Source organism: Danio rerio, chromosome 5, assembly GCF_049306965.1.
Source record: "Danio rerio strain Tuebingen ecotype United States chromosome 5, GRCz12tu, whole genome shotgun sequence".
NCBI classification, from domain to species: Eukaryota; Metazoa; Chordata; class Actinopteri; order Cypriniformes; family Danionidae; genus Danio; species Danio rerio.
The window spans coordinates 55,878,989-55,895,159 of NC_133180.1; the positions used below are offsets into that span (position 1 = coordinate 55,878,989).

Here is a 16,171-nt window from a genome sequence, read left to right on the forward strand (position 1 = left end):
GTGATGCAGTTGTCTCCAAAACCCGACAGATGGACATATCTAAACTTGTTCTCATTAAAACAAATATAAATATGCATATAATAAATAAAACTGCTATTAATAATATTAATAACAACATTATACAAATGCAAGCTGTTATGAATAAACTTTTAAAAATTCACCCACGGTGAAGGCATGGTGGTAGTGGTTTTTATATTTATGTAGTAAATAATAATTTTGTTACATTGTAATCCTTTATTTGTTTTCATGTGTAAAGATATTTGTGTATTGCTGTACATCCCGTGTGTATTGAGCAATGTGTAAGTGTTTGGACCTGTATAGACACATAACCAGCTCTGCGCTGGACTGTAAAGCAGCTTTTATTTGGTCATTTGCGTGGTCTATTTCAGTTCTTTAAAATAGCAATGTGCCAACAATGCACCTTAACACACCTCCTTTTAAGACCGGCACACCCATGAGTCTACAAAGTGGCATAAATGGATTTGCTATTTAAACAACATGGCGCAAAATGTGAAAATTACAGTTGCGTTGGAAAGAAAATAGCAAGTTATCATGCCAAACAAGTCTTGTGCCTTATTGCGCCGGGTGTATGATAGAGCCCTTTGATGGATAAAAGCAGACAAATTATGTTGTGAGTACTCTAGTGAGAACAAACACAAACACAGTCAATTATATTTTATATGGTATAGTTTATCACACTTTTTTTACTTAATCCACTTAATTTTATTTATCTGTAACAAATTATAGTATTTTTATATTGACCCAAAATAAAACTATACTTTGTTGTATGGGTAAAAAAATGTTGTACCAAAATTAAAAAAAAAAAATTGGTAGTACATATTAAACAATATTTTAAGATTTATTCATTTATTTCCTTTGGCTTAGTCCCTTAATGTGCATGTGTTTAAACTGTGGGTGAAACCGGAGCACCCGGAGGAAACCCACGCCAACATGGAGAGCACATTCAAACTTCACACATAAATGCCAACAGACCCAGTCAGGACTCGAACCAGTGACCTTCTTGCTGTGAGGCCGCAGTGCTAACCACTGAGCCACCATGTTGCCATTTAACTGTGTGAATGTAATTTTTGCATTGACCACAACAAACATATTTGATAAATTGAATTAAATTTTAAAGTTTGACCCAATGTTAAATTATGCTTTAAGAAAAACTACAGATGTTTGATTTAACAAATGACAGGAATTTAAAAACAAATTATATAAAGTTTATGTTCAGTGTTGTAAGTAAATTTTCTGGGTGAACTATCCCTTTAAGTAGGCCTACTATATAGCCTAGTGTATTGGTTCTGTGCATTCACTTTTAGGACTGTAATTTTATCTGCTCAGAGAAACTTTTTAAACTTTTACTTCTATAATTAAATTAGATCATATACGGTTGAAATAATAGGGGCTGGTTTTGCCTGTCCAGTTGAACCAGCATGATCTTTCTGTTCAAGTTTAAACAAGAAAGTATTCCAAAAAAATCCCAATGAGGGAACAAGCTCACATACTCGCAAACAATCTAACACTTTTTAATGTTGTATACATAGCATGTTTAAATAGACTTTTTTTTAGAGTGGATATCTCTCCTAAAAAGAAGCAATGTTCGAAGTTCCCAATATAGACTGCTCCCATTAAAGCTTCCCGGGCTCCAGGAAGACTGCAGCACTTTCCTAAATATCCAGCAGGGAGATTTCTGTACACTTTTGGGTCAGAGCTCTGCTGCACCATTAATAGTTTTGAAACATCAAGCCTTAAGCAAACATTCCTGCGAGAGAGAAGGTGCTTCAAAGGTTGAGTAATTAGTAATTAAAGAAAAACTATGAGTTCATCTGAATATAAAAAGAAGGCAACTCTTTACAATAATGTTCAAATAGTTAGCATCACTTACAGCAAGATTAATCAACAAGAAATTCATTTCTTGAAGTATTTATTAATCTTAACATTAGTTAGATGTAAGTGTAGTTAAATCAATGCCTTTAATATTACTGAAAGATAAAACTTTTTAATTGAGATAATAGCAATAATTTGTGCTAAAATTGACTAGGCATGTCACAATAATCAATATATCGAATAATTGGAGATGACCATTATTTTTGCAGTTGCAATATATATTTACAAATTCACAAATAACATTAAAGCCATTTTACTATTTTACCATTTTACAATGACATTTACGTTCTACCTCACGGGTGTCAAAGTTTATAATTGGGCACTTACCTAATAGGACATTTAATAGTATAGAAATAATAGGACTTTTTAGATATCAAATTATAAAATCTAAATAAAGTGCATTGTGGTGGCGCAGCAGGTAGTGCTGTCCCCTCACAGCAAGAATGTCAGAATAGTTTGAGCCTCGGCTGGGTCAGTTGGCGTTTCTGTGTGGAGTTTGCATGCTCTCCTTGCATTTGTGTGGGTTTCTTCCGGGTGCTCCGGTTTCCTCCACAGTCCAAAGACATGCAGTACAGGTGAATTGGGTAGGCTAATTTGTCTAAAAAAGGGCATCTGCTTATTAACATGTGCTGGATAAATTGGCGGTTCATTCCACGGTGGCGACCTGAAATTAATAAAGGCACTATGCCAAAAAGAAAATGAATGATTGAATGAGAATCTATATAACCTTATGAATGACAAGTATTTTAAAGGGTTTATGGCATTATTATGCTGTCATATAATCTTTATTCAATCAGTGACATAAAATCATCTCAAAATGGCAATAACAACAATTTCTGTGACAATATATCACACAACAACAATTGCTCGTATCGTGACAGGTCTAAAATTAACATCAATATGTATGTAATAATGTAACAACTGTACATTTAACCTTTTCATGGTGATTTTTCATGATACTGTCAAAATAATTATTGGTAGTAGTGTTAGTATTAGCTTATGTTAAAATTAAATATTAATAAATGCTTAATAATAATATTTCTAATGTAGTAAAACTAGAAAGTATGTAACAATGTAATAACTGATTTAACCTTTCCACTGTGCTTTATGATACTTTAAAAATTATTATTATTATTAGCTTCAGTTGAAATTAATATTAATAAATGCTTAATAATAATGTTTCTAACATAGTTACATGGAAATAATATTTTAACATAACAACTGTATATATAACTTTTCCATCGTGCTTTTGCATGACACTTAAAATCATTATAATTATTATTAGCAGTTTCCTATATTTTGTCAGTCATGTTTCCAGTTTAATTATGGTTTTGAAATGTTTTATATGAACTTTTTTTATTTCCTATTTTTGTAAAACAATATATTATCTTGGTTGGTCAGATACATTATGTTACAAAAAAGGCAATTAGCTGCTAAATAGTACTCCTATTGTATGTTTTTTTTAATATATCATTTCCTATACAATAAAATGCTTCAAACTACAAAAAATGTCAAACCTGGGTTAAATTTTCATCATCATAAGTGGACAGTGCAGAGCTTAAGCTCCCATAATGGAAATAAAAAGCATAAATAAATATCAAGGTAAATGACAAAACAAAGGAAAGTGTTAATTGACAGATCTGTGGTGGTTGGGCTTTTATTTCTTGATCCACAAAATAAAATGATAAGCATCAGGAACATTTAATGAACATGCACAATATTAATATTGTTGGAAATTCAAAATATTATGATGAGTTATTTATTACTAAAACTTTCTAAAACAAAAATTCCCATTGTATTTGCAGTGGTGTTTACAACAATAGAAAAAGTTTGGAGACTTAATTGGAAGTTAACAGTCAACATTTCTTACATGTTAATCTGGCCTACTACAGGCTAAAATATTGGGCTCTATTTTGACGATCCATGCACAAAATGCAGAGCGCAGGGTGCAAACGCTTTCAGGGGGTGTCAGAATCCATTTTTGCTAATATAAGGATGGAAAAATCCACTTTGCCGTGGCGCATGGTCCAAAAGGGTTGAAGTTATTTTCTTAATGAGTTATAGTTGTGTTTTGAGAATAAACTAATCAGAGTCTCACCTCCCATTTCCTTTAAGGGCCAGTTGCATCGCGTCATAAGCGCATTTGCTTAAATTCACAGATTAGTTTTTTAATGGTTTATAGCAATCGGTTTCCCCAAACGGTTTGAGTTGACTTAACTTATTAGGTTTTACATTGGTCAGTCGGTTTAAGTTCTCTTCATTAATTGGGTTTTACTCTGCTCAATTTGCTTGATTTTCTCAAATGGATTAAGTTCACAGCACTCATTAGGATAAGTTTTTGAACATAAATGGTTTGTTGGAATCGGTCTTCTCAAATGGTTAGAGTAACCATAACTTTTTTGGTTTTACAGTGTACAGCTTTAGAATCCTTTTGCAATTTAATTTGGGTAAAACATTTCGTCACTGTGTATTAATATAACATAAAACAACACACCAAGTCATTTTTGCTATCCTACGCATTAAAGTTACCTTTTAATATCATGATAATACCATATACCATGATAAAAGCTTCCTTTGATTATTTACAAGAAGTAAATCTGACACCGTTATGAGCCTATATACATGATCATTATACTTCTGTTTACTTCTATTTGTCTCAGCAAAAGCAAAGGACCTAGATAAAGAGAAATGTGAGCGGGAATGAAACAGAAGGAGAGCAGAGGAAGACAAGAGGTGGCGAGCTTTTTTGACAGTGCATCATCATAATGCAGAGGAGAGAGGGAGAGAGAGAGAGAGAGAGAGAGAGAGAGAGAGAGAGAGAGAGAGAAAGGAAAGCACTGCACAGAAGAAGCCTCCCACGCGCCCATGACTGTACAGCTTCTCATTAGGGCACAGTGTGTAGGTGTTCCCCAGCTCACAAACACAGGGGGTGGAAGAGAGCGAGAGAGAGGCAGAACAAGACCCCCAGAGACACAGGCAAGAAAATGAGGGATAGAAAGACCGGAAGAGAGAGAGAGATAGAAATCCACCCACCTTGGCCAGATGATGCTCGGAGGAGAAACCCAGCCCATACACTGTGTTGGCACGGCTGTCAGCCCACTGGCCAAACTTTTGAGATGTCTTTGTGAAGGACATGTTCGGGGTGATAGTGCTGTTTATTATTGCCTGTGAGATGAGAAAGAAGAAAACAACTTTTCAGAAAAGCCTGTGAAACACACATGTGTGCGATACAAGGAACGATCCGGCCTTGAGACTGAAAACAGCATGAAACAGAAACAGTGGGTCAACAGCAATAGCAGGGCAAACGGTGTGATCTATTTCTTGCTATTGTTATCTTTCCCTCACTTGTAAGTCACTTTGGATTGAAGCGTCAGCTCAATGAATACATGTAAATGATCTTTATGATTACAGATTCGATGGCCTTGGAGTAGCCTCTGATATTTTTTCACTGTTGCTATTGTTAACTAGTGTTCTTTTCTGTTGCGACTGAGTGGATTTCTGTTTGTCTCGTCTATAGATAAACTAAGATGACTTTTGATTTATTTCAAGGCTGGTTGATTGTGGAAAGGACAGTAACGTGTAGGTGCATCACCTGATTTAATTGATAACATAATTACATGACTGGATATGAAAGAAAGAGATTTTATCTTAATGATTCAAATTTACTAGTAACAGCTCTGATTGTTTCTTATTTCTGAATGAATATCATTTTGTAGACAGAAAATAGTGATCTTTCAGATTAGTTAGCCGTGTCCTGATCTCAGTTTTGGTAATCTGCAACTCATGCAGTATTCATTCTTCAGATCTGTCTCCTATTTAATAAATCTGTTTTTTTTAAACTGTTGTTTAAACATCCACTGAAGAAAGATGAATCTCTGTATTAATTCACCCTAACAAATTATTTAAGCATGTGTAAAATATAAAATGTTTTGATAAAGTTAATGAGTTACTATTTCCCAGAAATAGGTTGTGGCTGGAAGGGCATCCGCTGCGTATAAACTTGCTGGATAAGTTGGCGGTTCATTCCACTGTGGCAACCCCGGATTAATAAAGGGACTAAGCCGACAAGAAAATGAATGAATGAATGAATGAATGAATAATGAGTTACTATAACTTGATGCAGGGGAATTACTGCTTGATCAAGCCATTTGAATGCAGGTATACATTTGAAGTCAGAATAATTAACCCTCCTGAATCATTAGCCTCCTGTTTAATTTTCTCTCAATTTCTGAGACAACACATTTTAAATCTAAACATATAGGTTTAATAACTCATTTCTAATGACTGTTTAAAATATGTCTGAAATATGTTACTTCAGATATGTTTAGTAAGTTTCAGATCAGACATCCTTTTCAGACACATTGATAAGAATTAAGGGCTTGCTGTACAGATCACCTAACAAACCACCAAACTAAGGCCCAATCCCAATTTTTTTTTGAAGCCCTACCCCTTGAAACAGAGTGTAAAGGGAAGGGGTTCAAGATTTACCCCTAACAAATCGAATGCCACTAGTGCACCTGCACACGTCATCATATGTCATCGCAATCTCTTGTGTGGTGTGTTTAGAGCATAACATACATTTAACCAATCAGACTCGCATTTCTCTATTTTCTTTAAGAGTCAGCTGCGTTGAGCAATTGCACATTTGCTGCTCACATGGCAAACTTTGTAAGTGGAAAAACTGAAGCTTCACTAGTGAGAAAACAGTTAAACAGACCATCTGCAGCATGAGGATAAAGAATGAGCCTTCTCTATTCGGCCTCTTTACTTTACTCCTATCATTTTGTGGAAAAGGAAATGGTGGAAACTCACTCCACTGAAAACATCCGTAAGACTACATATTTAATTTTGTTTGTTGAGTGCTAAGATTTGTTTTTTAAAAATATTTACAAATTCAGTTTCAATTTCCAGAAAATGGCTAATTTAACAACAATGTGCCAACAATGCGCCTTAACACACCTCCATTTTAGACCGGAACACCCACGAGTCCACAAAATGGTGCAAAAATATTTGCTATTTAAATAACATGGGGCAAAATTACTGCTGCGCTGGTCTGAAAATTGCAACAAAAACCAAACACGTCTTGTGCCTTATTGCGCCGGGTGTATAATAGGGCTCAATATTTTTGCTCTGTTTTAGCAAAGTTTAGTGAACAAAAAATATCACATGTAAAGCTGCTTGTGTACTGTTGTGCATCATTGATCTTTTTTTTTCATCTCTAAATGAACCCATTTCGACAATTTAGGTGAATCAATGATTCAATGAGCTATTCTTATAAAGAGCTGTTTGCTTCACTGATTGCTGAATGAGTCGAATGAATTTGAATGAATTGAATGAATAATAAAAAAAAGATTTACTTATTCTAATTTGGGAATCAATCAGATTGATTAACTGCAACATTGTGTAATAAATTAGGTAAAAAACAGTAACCACCAGACAGTCTTAAATTTAATATAACATACTACAAGTATCAGGGGTTGTATTAAACTGTGAATGTCTCCATTAAATTCTGCAGAAATAACTGGCTTCACACTGTGTGAATTTAATGCAAGGAACCAAGATCGAGTTGACTTGTGTTTAGTCATGGATCAAGTAAACAGCTCAAATGTTGTAATGTAAGAGGTAAGAAAAAAAATTCTAAATGAGATGGTCAGAACTGGATGTTCACAAACACATAACTGTCCTCAGTACATCTCAAGATATTTCCTGCACTTTAAGCCAGTCAAATGTTATTGATGAAATGACGACAGTCGCTGCCAGTGAATGTGTTTGTGTGGGTGTGAAACCGAGAGCAAATAAGGAGGGAGGAAAGAGCGAGAAGGAGAAGAAGAGAGAGGGAAAAAAGGTCCACAGTAAATGCTGCACACATTCTGTTGAGCTCACAGTCATAAGAGATTCAGAAAATCATCAAAATCCTTCAAAGCAAATAATCCTATTCTTATTCAGTGCCGGTCTTTCTAAAAAAAATATTTTTCTGCAGTTTCTTTCACTTGTTAGATGTATTTTAGACATATTTTCATCTATACCTTGTGCTGTACTTTTCCAAGATGGGGAATGTAAAACATGGAAGTGATGGATGCACAAAGCAGAGCGATCCACGAAGGCTGCGTGGATAAAAGGCTTCAAGCGCTCTCATACTCCCACACACTTTCAGAACAAGGCCAATTGGCCACACACAAACGTGTAATTTCAAGCAAGAAAATTGACAGTGGGCTTCCACTGTCAGCTTCCCGTGTGTGTGTGTTACACATGTTATACAATCGTTCGCTCAGAGTGGCTGTAAGGATGAACGCCGTTCCCTGTGCTCTACACTTTAGAATTCCTAAACAAATCTGAGGTTAACCTACAATTGAAATCCGAATTATTTAACCCCCTTTGAGTATTTTTTTTTATCTTTTTTAAATATTTCACAAATTATGTTTAACAGAGCAAGGATATTTTCACAGTATGTTACATAATGTTTTTTCTTCTGGAGAAAGTCTTATTTGTTTTATTCCGGCTAGAATAAAAGCAGTTTTTAATTAAAAAAAACAAACATTTTAGGGTCAATATTATTAGCGCCTTTTTTTAATAAACTAAAGAACAAACCATCGTAATACAATAACTTGCCCAATTACCCCAGCCTGCCTAGTTCCCCAATTAACCTAGTTAATTCAAGCTGTATAGAAGTGTCTTAAAAATATCTAGTCAAATATTAATTACTGTCATCATAGCAAAGCTAAAATAAATCAGTAATTAGAGATGAGTTATTAAATCTATTATGTTTAGAAATGTGTTGAAAAAAAACCTTCTCTTTGTTAAACAGAATTAAAAAAAAAAAAAATAAACGAGGGGTGGGGGTAATAATTCTGATTTCAACTGTAGGTTTGGTAAGTAAAACAAAATATCATTCATTTTCAAATGTACATACAGTTGAAGTCAGGATTATTAGCTTTCCTGAATTATTAGCCCCCCTGTTTATTTTTATTCAAAAATGGATTTTTTCAACATTTCTAAACATAATAGTTTTATTAACTAATAATTTAGGGTAATTAGGCAAGTCATTGTATAATGATGTTTTATTCTGTAGACAATTAAAAAGAATATTGCTTGAGGGGGCTATTTTATTAAAAACAGTTTTTATGGCCAAATTAAAACAAATAAGACTTAATAAAATATATAAAAATATCTATCCTATAATGAAAAATATTATAGAAAATACTTTGGTCTGTTGAACATCATTGGGAAAATAATTGAAAAAGAAAAAAAAATCAGGAGAGTGAATAATTCTAACTTTAACTGTACATACATCTGTACAAATGTATAATGAACTCTGAGGTTGGTACATTACACTCCTCTGCGTAAGCCAGGACACATACTGTTTATAAGCAGTGAATATCTGGTGACTACACATATTCCTGTAGAGAAATGTACCGATCATGAAGTTGCTGTTACCATAGTAATGAGAATAAGAGCACCAGAGCTCTTAAATGATATTCCACGTCCACAGTTAATTTTAGTTCCCCTTCGGGGGGAACTTCAGCACTATAAGTGGATTTGATTGTAAAATCCACGCATTGGGAGGTTCGGTTCAGAAGCTACTCGTCTGAAAGAGTATTGAACGGGCCAATTAAGAATGAATTGGCAGCGCAAGCCTGCGCAGGTGAGCGGCATAAGCAATCAACTGAGTATATAAGCTCACCTGGCGCAGCAGACGCTATCCTTTTCGCTTCAGAGACTTTCTGATCGAGTCGATGAGGGTTCCTCCTGCTGTGACCAGCGATTCTGAGCGAACGAGAGCATTCTCCCGGTCCAGAGTGTGTACACGCAGTGGCAGACGGTCGAGCTGGGTTTCTCCCTTGCCTGGCGTTCTTTGGGTCCGGTCCTCCAGAGCGGTGCGTATAAAGTTGCAAACTTCACAGAAAGAGCAACACAGTCGTGCAGCACGTCCTTATCAGGACGGCGCTCCGACTGTGCGTTTCTGGATGCGGTGGTTTCCTGTCCTCGGATGATGGGCGCGGGCACTGTGTTACATGTCTGGGGGTCCAGCATGTTAATGCGCTGCTCGCGGGCAGTTCATGTCGTCATTGCGATGCCATGACTGTTGCGCAAGATCGCGGTTAGCCTTTGCAAAAAGGCGAACCACCCCAGTTGTCCCCTGCTCTGCAGCGGGCACTCGGGCAGATCTGAGGGTTTCAGCGAGAGATAATCCGTCGCCCACGGGCCCGCGGACCTCCCGCTCCTCTAAGCGCTCCATCCAAGCTTCGGGCGGAGGAAGCGATCCGTCTAACAGATGGTAGCCCTTACGCCCGATGACACCGGAGACCAGATGTCCACCGCGGCATCGGAGGGTGGGCTTTCATTGTCCGATGATGATCCAGACCCGCTCGCCCCCTTCGGGCTGGTGAGCGCTGTCACTACGGATCCTGAAACGGACATGTTAGCCGTGCTTTCCCGGGCTGCTTCGGCCGTGGGTTGGAGATGGTTTATCCCCCAGCTCCGCGGCCGGACCGACTAGAGGGGCGTTCCCTTCTTCCCGGAGGTGCACAGTAGGCTCACGCGGTCTTGTAAAGCACTTTTTTTCTGCTCGTGCTGCGTGTTCCTCCACCCTAACCACTCTTGACGGTGAAACAGCCAGGGGGTATGTGGCGATTCCTCAGGTTGAGTGCGCGATGGCGGTAAATCCGCGCGGCGCCTCTTCTTGGCGGGGTCCGCCTCGTCTCCCATCCAAAGCCTGTAAGTTATCTACCTCCCTCGGAGCTAGAGCTTACATAGCTGCGGGCCAGGCTGCTTCCGCCTTGCATGCGATAGCCACCTACCAGCGCTACCAAGCGCAGGCGCTGGCCGAGCTGCACGAGGGTGGGTCCAACCCAGGCTTACGAGCTTCGCACCGCCGCCGACTTAGCTCTTCGGACTACTGAGTCCGCTGCGTGTGCGTTGGGGAGGACGATGTCCACATTAGTGGTCCAGGAGCGCCACCCCTGGCTGATATGCGCAAAGTCGACAAAGTCCGCTTTCTTGACTTCCCCATATCCCCAGCCAGGTTCGGCGACACTGTCTGTGAATTCACCCAGGAATTCAAGGCGGTGAGAGAGCAGTTGGTGGGTGATGTCTTATCGGCGGTCCGTAGCCCGCTCCGCCCGCCGTGCCATTCATACCTGCTCCTCGCCGAAGGCGTCCGCCTACGAGAGCTGCTCCGCCCCCGCACACGCCTAAGGCGAAGCGAGCGCGTCGGGCACCTCGGAAGCAGGCAGCCCCCCTGCCCAGAACGCCGCTAAGTCCGGCAACGGACCGCGAAGCGCCCCTGGGACAGGCCATCTGGAGAAGAGGGAACTTGCTCTTTCCCCGCTGGAGGGCGGGGCCCCATTTCCAACGGCACTTTTTACTGCCATGAAAACATTATGAAAGGGCACTTTTCACTTCCCCAGATGTGACAGCCCGAAATCTGCCAGTCTGGGACGCTATGCTTTCTAGCTTGCAGATTCGGTGCGTTTCGCCAGTGGCTCACGAGCGCTGGGAGGACGGTCTCCTTTCTCCCACCCCTCGAGCCTCCCCTCCGGAGCTCGGGTTTGGAGTGAGAGCAAATATCCCACCTCCAGCTTTTCCGTGGGACCCGCGAGCTTCCCGGATCAGCACACCCACTCCGCGCTGCCCCACTGCTGGTACGTCAGCGATTGTAGCGATGAGTCCATTAGCGAGAGCTCTGCCTGCCTGGTTAGCGCGGGCCAGCTCTTCGCGGTGGCTCATACGCACAATCAGACTCGGCTATGCGATTCAGTTCGCGAAACGGCCCCCCAAGTCACGGGTGTGTATTCACCAGGGTCAGCCCCCTGTCCGCCCCTGTCTTGCGAGAGGAGATTGCTGTCCTCCTGGCGAAGGATGCAATCGAGCCGCTCCCTCCAGCCGAGATGGAGAGCGGGTTTTACAGCCCACGCTTCATCGTGCCCAAAAAGAGCGGTGGGTCACGGCCAATCCTAGATCTGCGCGTTTTGAACCGCTGCCTGCACAAGCTGCCGTTCAGAATGCTCACGCAGAAGCGCATCCTCCGGTGCGTTCGTCCTCTGGGTTGGTCTGCAGCATTAGACCTGATGGACGCGTATTTCCATGTCTCCACTCTTCCTCGCCACCGACAGTTTCTGCGGTTTGCGTTTGAAGGTCGAGCTTGGCAATACAAAGCCCTCCCCTTCGGGCTCTCTCTGTCTCCGCGGGTCCTCACCAAGCCCGCGGAGGGTGCCTCAGCGCCCCTTCGGCTCGCGGGCATCTGCATACTCAATTTCTTTACGACTGGCTGAATTGCCCTCTCTTTTGATTATGCACAGAGTTGATTATGCACAGAGACAAAGTGCTCTGGCACTTCCACCTGTGGGGGTTTCAGGTCAACCGAGAAAAGAGCAAACTCGCCCCCGTGCAGAGGATCTCTTCTCTCGGGCTGGAGCTGGACTCGGTCACCATGGCAGCGCGCCTCTCCGGAGAGCGCGCTCAGCTGATGCTGTACTGTCTGAGAGAGCTCGACAGTAAAATAGTGGTCCCACTGAAACAATTTCAGAGGCTCCTGGGGCATATGGCATCCGCAGCCGCTTCATGCCGCTCGGATTATTCTATATGAGACCACTTCAGCACTGGCTTCACGATCGAGTCCCCAGACGCGCATGGCACGCGCGCGCACACCGAGTCTCTGTTACTGCGCTGTGTCGCCGCGCCCTCAGCCCTTGGAGCGACCCCTCGTTCCTACAGGCCTGGGTGTCTCTAGAACAGGCGTCCAGTCTTGTTGTCGTTTCAGCAGACGCTTCCAACACGGGCTGGGGGGCTGTGCGTTGCGGGCATGCGGCTGCGGACCTGTGGAAAGGTACCCAGTTGCATTGGCATATCGCCTGGAGCTGTTGGCAGTGTTCCCCGCTCTCCACCGTTTTTTTCCGGTGTTGGAGCGGCAACACGTGCTGGTCAGGACGGACAGTACGGCGGCGGTGGCGTATATCAGCCGTATAGGGGGTATGCGCTCTCGCCGCATGTCTCAGCTCGCCCGCCGTCTGCTCCTCTGGAGTCATCCGCGGCTGAAATCGCTGCACGCCATTCATATTCAGGCAAGCTCAACCGTGCAGCCGATGCGCTCTCACGGCAGCCTTGCGTCCTGGAGCATGGAGACTCCACCCCGAGTCTGTTCAGCTGATATGGGCGCGATTCGGGGAAGCCCAGATCGATCTGTTGCTTCCCCCGAGATCGCTCATTGCCAGTTGTTCTTTCCCTGACCGAGTGCTCTCGGCACGGATGCACTGGCTTACAGCTGGCCTCGGGGCACGCGCAATACGCGTTTCCCCCAGTGAGCCTGCTCGCGCAGTTACTGTGCATGGTCAGGGAGGACGAGGAACAGGTTGCTGGTTGCGCCCCTCTGGCTCAACCGGACCTGGATGTCAGAGCTCTCCCTCGCGATAGCCCTCCCCTGGCAGTCCCTTCGAGAGAGCACCTACTCTCTCAGGGACAGGGCACCACCTGGCACCCTCGCCGATCTTTGAAGAGATTTTTAGACGCGAGGAAGACTTAGGTAACCTCCGATTGCGGTGGCTAATACCGTCACTCGGGCTAGAGCCCCCTCCCCGAGCGCGCCTATGCCCTGACGTGAAGTCTATTCACTGAATGGTGTGTCTCTCGCTGAGAAGACCCCCGTAATTTGCCAGATCAGCGTTGTGCTTTCTTTACGCCGAGAGAAGTTGGAGAGCAGGCTGTCGCCCTCCACACTCAAGGTTACGTGGCTGCCATCTCCGCTCTCATAACGCGGTGGCTGGCAGCACCGTGGGAACGCATAACCTCATCATCCGGTTCCTCAGGGGCGTTAAGCGAATTAATCCACCCCGCCCCCCTTCATGCCCTCTTAGGATCTCGCCCTCGCTACACAAGCCGCGTCAGATCCCTTCGATCCTCGACTCAGTATATTTCTGTCCCTGAAGACAGCTCTGCTGGTCGCGTTGATATCGATTAGAGGGTCGGGGACCCGGAGGCATTTTTCGGTCAGTGACTCGTGCCTGTAATTGGGCTGGCTTCTCTCACGTATGAGACCCCGCCCGCGATATGTGCCCAAGGTTCCTACCACTCCGTTTTAATACGAGGTAGTGAGCCTGCAAGCGCTGCCCTCGGAGGAGGCAGACCCAGCCCTTATTTATTGTCCAGTTCGCGTTTTGCGTATTATCCGGACCGCACTCAGAGTTTAGATCATCTGAGCAGCTCTTCGTCTGTTATAGCGGTCGGCAGCAGGGAAGTGCCGTACCGAAATAAGTTCCCACTAGATTGTGGATGCCTTTCTTTCACTATCAGAGCCGAGATGAGCCGCGTCCCCCGAGAGCGCGTGCGCACTCCACTCGGAGCTTCGCATCCTCTCGAGCGCGCGCACGCGGCGCCCCTCTAACAGACATCTGTAGAGCTGCGGGCTGGGTGACACCCAACACATTTGCAAGGTTTTACAATCTGCGAGTGGAGCCGGTTTCCTCAAGGGTATTAGGTAACCCTTGGTGATTGAGGAAACAACTCGGTAGGGTGTTGAAACACGCTTGCTGCGCCATTTTCCCTAACACGGAGATACGTGCGCCTTTTTATCTGTCAGTAAAGTTCCCCGTCAGGTGAGCCCTGCAGATTCCTCCGTGGCCCCCAGCACTGACTCAGCGGAGGAGTCACTTGCTGGCCCACTACGTTGTAGGTCTGCCCGCTGGTCAGCCCGCGTTTTGGGTAAAGGTGTCTGCTATGCGTGGTCCCCACTAGGCGATCCCATATGCTTATTCAGCCACGGTTAAGTCCCCCCCCCCCTGGGCGGACCCGTGTCTTCCCTCCCCGCTAACCACTCTTTTGCTATGCGTACTCCCCCTTTTTAGGGCTAGTCCATATGTAAATTCTGCCATCTATCCCCCCTTGGGTAACGGATGGCCTCCGCAGCGTCCTCCCTATCGGGATTGCACGCTTCCCAACGTACTGTCGTATTTCCTAGAATTATCTAGATGCTCACGACACCCCAAAAAATATATATAAATCCGTAAAACTTCTGTTGAAGTAGGATAAATTAGGGCCAGGGACACGTTGGAGGACCGCGCCCCCCATGATGTGGGTGCGTCACGCTTGCTTGACTATCTCCTCATCGGGGGTGTTGGTAAGGTGCAGTCATTATGGCGCTTTCAATGGGCTCCCAATGCGTGGATTTTACAATCAAATCCACTTATAGTGCTGAAGTTCCCCCCGAAGGGGAACGTTCGAGGTTACTAAAGTAACCCTTCGTTCCCCGAGGAGGGGAACGGAAGCACTATACTCCGTCGCCATAATGACTGTCCCTTAGCTGTTGAAAGTCTCTTCAGCTTAAAAAGGATAGCGTCTGCTGCGCCAGGTGAGCTTATATACTCAGTTGATTGCTTATGCCGCTCACCTGCGCAGGCTTGCGCTGCCAATTCATTCTTAATTGGCCCGTTCAATACTCTTTCAGACGAGTAGCTTCTGAACCGAACCTCCCAATGCGTGGATTTTACAATCAAATCCACTTATAGTGCTTCCGTTCCCCTCCTCGGGGAACGAAGGGTTACTTTAGTAACCTCGAACGTTCTCAGTACTACATTCAAGGCAAAATACGCACATGCTCATAATTGGTTCAACTGTACAGCACTAGTCAAAAAAGATGTTTAAAACCTCTGTAGGGCAAATTTCTCCATATTATCTTAGAATGGCAATAGGCCTTTTTCACACTTCCTGGTTCTGAAACAGCGTATCACAACTTCCGGTTTCAATATAACGAAGTAAAAAAGAATTGCAGAGTCATCGCATTGCTGTTATTGCAGCGTTCCCGGCTGCTCCAACTCAAAAAAAATTACACCCTTACTTTAATTTCCACGATTTCCCGAAAGACGAAGGACAGAGAAAATCATGGGGAAAATTATTAGAGGGGTTGAATGTCGTTTCAAGTAATATGCGGAAGTACGTTCATATGCTGTATGCACTTCAAAGCGGAGATCATGTTTTTTAAAAGACTGGTGGTCTTAGTTTTATTTTGATGGGTAATTATAATATAGACAAAACTCCAGTTAAGCTGTCTGCCTTCCACAAACAAATGCTCATCATGGTCATTAATCTAACCATAATTTCTCCCCACACACATGTTGTTTATTTTGGAATAATAGACAATTTATGAAAATGCAAATCTCTTTTTTTAATTGGTTTGACAACAAAATTAATTTGTTTAGTCAGTTTTATAATAAAGATGGTATACTTTTCTTACAATGAAGTCCTTTCTCATTACAAAATCGCAATAGCCAGCAAGTTTGAAACTGTTATG

General features: G+C 42.9%; 1 protein-coding gene across 5 annotated transcripts in view; it reads right to left on the reverse strand.

The window, feature by feature from the left end:
- homer1b (homer scaffold protein 1b) overlaps positions 1 to 16,171 on the reverse strand; it is a 61,241-nt gene that overhangs the window by 20,026 nt on the left and 25,044 nt on the right. For all 5 annotated transcript variants that reach the window (XM_073950125.1, NM_001326290.1, NM_001002496.4 and 2 more), the window contains 1 exon segment: positions 4,927 to 5,058. In XM_073950125.1, the coding sequence (XP_073806226.1) occupies positions 4,927 to 5,028 (102 nt within the window). In that variant the 5' untranslated portion in view covers positions 5,029 to 5,058.